The sequence below is a fragment of the Rattus rattus genome, chromosome 3 (assembly GCF_011064425.1).
Source record: "Rattus rattus isolate New Zealand chromosome 3, Rrattus_CSIRO_v1, whole genome shotgun sequence".
In the NCBI taxonomy this organism is placed as follows: domain Eukaryota; kingdom Metazoa; phylum Chordata; class Mammalia; order Rodentia; family Muridae; genus Rattus; species Rattus rattus.
In genome coordinates, this window is record NC_046156.1 from 35,651,055 (window position 1) to 35,653,995 (window position 2,941).

General features: G+C 44.1%; 1 protein-coding gene across 1 annotated transcript in view; it reads left to right on the forward strand.

The window, feature by feature from the left end:
- Nucleotides 1–1,247, forward strand: part of LOC116895748 (bifunctional heparan sulfate N-deacetylase/N-sulfotransferase 3-like) — a 39,431-nt gene extending 38,184 nt beyond the window's left edge. Inside the window, exon 9 of the mRNA XM_032896917.1 lies at nucleotides 374–1,247. Coding sequence (XP_032752808.1) covers nucleotides 374–493 — 120 coding nt within the window. The 3' untranslated portion in view covers nucleotides 494–1,247. The remainder of the gene's footprint in view (nucleotides 1–373) is intronic.
- The last annotated feature ends 1,694 nt before the right edge of the window (nucleotides 1,248–2,941 follow it).

Below are 2,941 nucleotides of genomic sequence, written 5' to 3' on the forward strand. Positions count from 1 at the left end.
TATAAAGTTAGCGCTAGTCTAGGAAAACAGGGCTGTAGATGTCAACAAGGTTACTCTGTAAACATAAGCTAAGTTTAGTTAAAGGAATAAAGTCTGACACTGTGTAAATAGTCTCCAAACTGGAGGCTCCACAGAAGGGTGGAAACACAAGTCTGACTGACAGCAGGCTTTGCCACACAGTGGTCACCTCTCCCACTTCCGACTCCAGACCAAAAAAAGCAGAGTATCCCAGGGTGTGGCCAACACAGTTCACCAGCTTCATTCACATCTCAACCCGTATCTGGTACACAGGGTATTTATTTCAGCAGAATCCACATGCATGGAATACGTTTTAGTAAAATAAAATATGTGTTTCTCCCTCCTTTGCACTCAGAGCAGAGCGTTTCTGTCCAGCTACTACCGAGACCACAACGTGGAGCTCTCGAAGCTGCTGCACAGACTCGGGCAGCCTCTGCCCTCGTGGCTGAGACAGGAGCTGCAGAAAGTGAGATAGCGTGGAGAAAACAACAGGAAATCTGTCCGTCCACATACTGGCACAGACCTCACCCAGAGCTCACGGATGCTACCAAAAAGCTCTCAGACACATACCTCTGCACCACGGAAAACAAGCAAGGCTCTCCTACGTGCCGGCACAAGGATGACTGTGGAGGGTCCGGGCATAAAAAATATCTTTAAGAAGCTCCCAGGCCTATGGCCTTCCTCTTAGATCTGATTCTTGTGAAACAGCAACCAACATAAATTTTAAAACAAAACAAAAAACCAGAAACACTGACACAGACCTGTACCATTTCATAGTAATATTTACAATTTTGTATGTCAGCTGCAGTTGTATTTCTGTAGATTCCTGGACCACTGTTCGACTGTAAAATGTTTTTTTACTTGATTCTGTGAAGTATCCTATCACATCACAATGTAGAATTCCAAGTGTGGAAAAAATGCTGTCAGCAAAGGCCATGATTGTGGGAGAGCAGGGACGGGGAGCCGCCTGTGGGCTTTGTCCTCCAAACAGAAACAAAGGAGGTGGTTCTCCTTGTACATAGCCCAGTGACCTCATGCTGATGTAGTTCTGTATTCTGAACTTGCTAGACAGTAAACAGAAACACATTTACATCAAAATAGCATATGTTAATGGAAGAGTATTGACTAAATTCTCTGAGAGATATGGTGAGCAGATTGATACACCAAGGAGAACTCTTTGCTTTCTGCTGTAAGCTACCGGTCTATTCTGGCCACGTCCAGTTGTACCGAAATGCACTTGGAGTCTTCCGGAAGTGTTCTCTCTGAGTCACAGTGACCTTTAAATGTACTGAGCAGGGGCTGGAGAAATGGCTCCATGGTGGGGGGGAGGGGGCACTGACTGTTCTTCCAGAGGACCCAGGTTCAAATCCCAGCACCCATATGGCAGCTCACAGCTGCCTGTAACTCCTAAGATCTGACACTCTCACATAGACAAACATTTAGGCAAAACCCCAATGCACCTGAAATAAAGGTTAAAAAAAATTTAAAGTCCTTGTAAATGTGCAGAGTGGCTACTGAACAAACTCTACTAACCGGAAACTAAGGACAGCTCCTTGAGGTGCTTAATTAAAGTACCCAGATTTAAATTATTGCAAAACTGTGTATTTCCAGGTAATCCCAAAGAAAATTGTGTAATGTACAGGCTTGTCTGACAACGGACTCATATACAAATTTTAATCTAATATTTAAAACGATGACTGTGTGTCAGGGTGGAGACAACAGAGCGAGCAGGTGAAGCCCGGTGTTTGAGAACCCCTCACACATCGTCCTCATCCTTGCCCAACAGCAGAGCGTCATCCACCGTATGACCTATCTAGTAAGACTCACAGGGAGTACAGAGATGAGCATGGTTCCTGAAATATATTTCATTTAAACGGGACACATGGTGAGTCACGGATCCGAGTCAAGAGTGCAGTAGATCTCAATTCCTGTGTTAATATAGACTTAATCTTGTTTTGTGATTGACCCATATGTAAATCTATGGAGAACGTTCCTCGCTGGGACTGTACACGGTCCTATAAACTATTCTACAAGGTATATTTAGAAAAACGATATGCACGAAAATCAACAGCCTGAATATTTCTGTCTGTTATTCCAGTGGCCTAGAACGGGCTATTCTTGTAGCTATTTGCTGGTTACAAAACAAGAGTGGAGTAGAGTTAAGTGCCCCACGCCCGCCCCACTCACTACTTTTTTCCCACTTCCTTATTTCCACAATTATCGATTTCTCTATTTAAAGTTTTTCCATCTTTTATGAACTCGAAGAATACAGTGATTTTTTTTTAAGCACTTACCAGAAAGAATCGTCTAAACAACCCAATTTTAAGGACCCTGACTGAGAGGCCAAATCAAAATACGGTGAAATGAGTCTTCCCGCTTACTGCTACCAAGCCCAGCAGGACCATCATCCCTCACATCCGTGTCCATTAATTTAAGAAAATTGGCTCAAGGGGGTCATGAGCCCCAGCAGCTCCAGCTGTTACAGCCTCACTGGTGACGGAGTGTCAGCTCAGGAAGCAAGCGGGGAAAATGAACTGACATATGTCTCCACGTTTGAACCTCTAGATAAATTGGCTACTGACATCCTTTCATGTAGGGAGACAGTGCCTGTGAAATAAATGGCAAAAAAAAAAAAAATAGCACGTATAATGAATCAGAAAAGAGAGAGAGATGGTACCCAGACCTGCTCATTCCCAAGTACATGTCGCATGCCGTGTAGAACAGCTGCCCTTTGAAAGGGTTTTGGCCACTGGGCATGTCAAAGAGGCATGTCCAAATTCTGGAGGACACCCACATATTTCACACTGTGAGCTCCAGCTGACTATTGTGCTATCCTGAAAGCGACAGAAGTCCAGGGGGAAAGAATGGGAGAGAGCAGGATTTCAAACTAGCTTTGCATAGAATTCCCCTTTTCATGACTTAG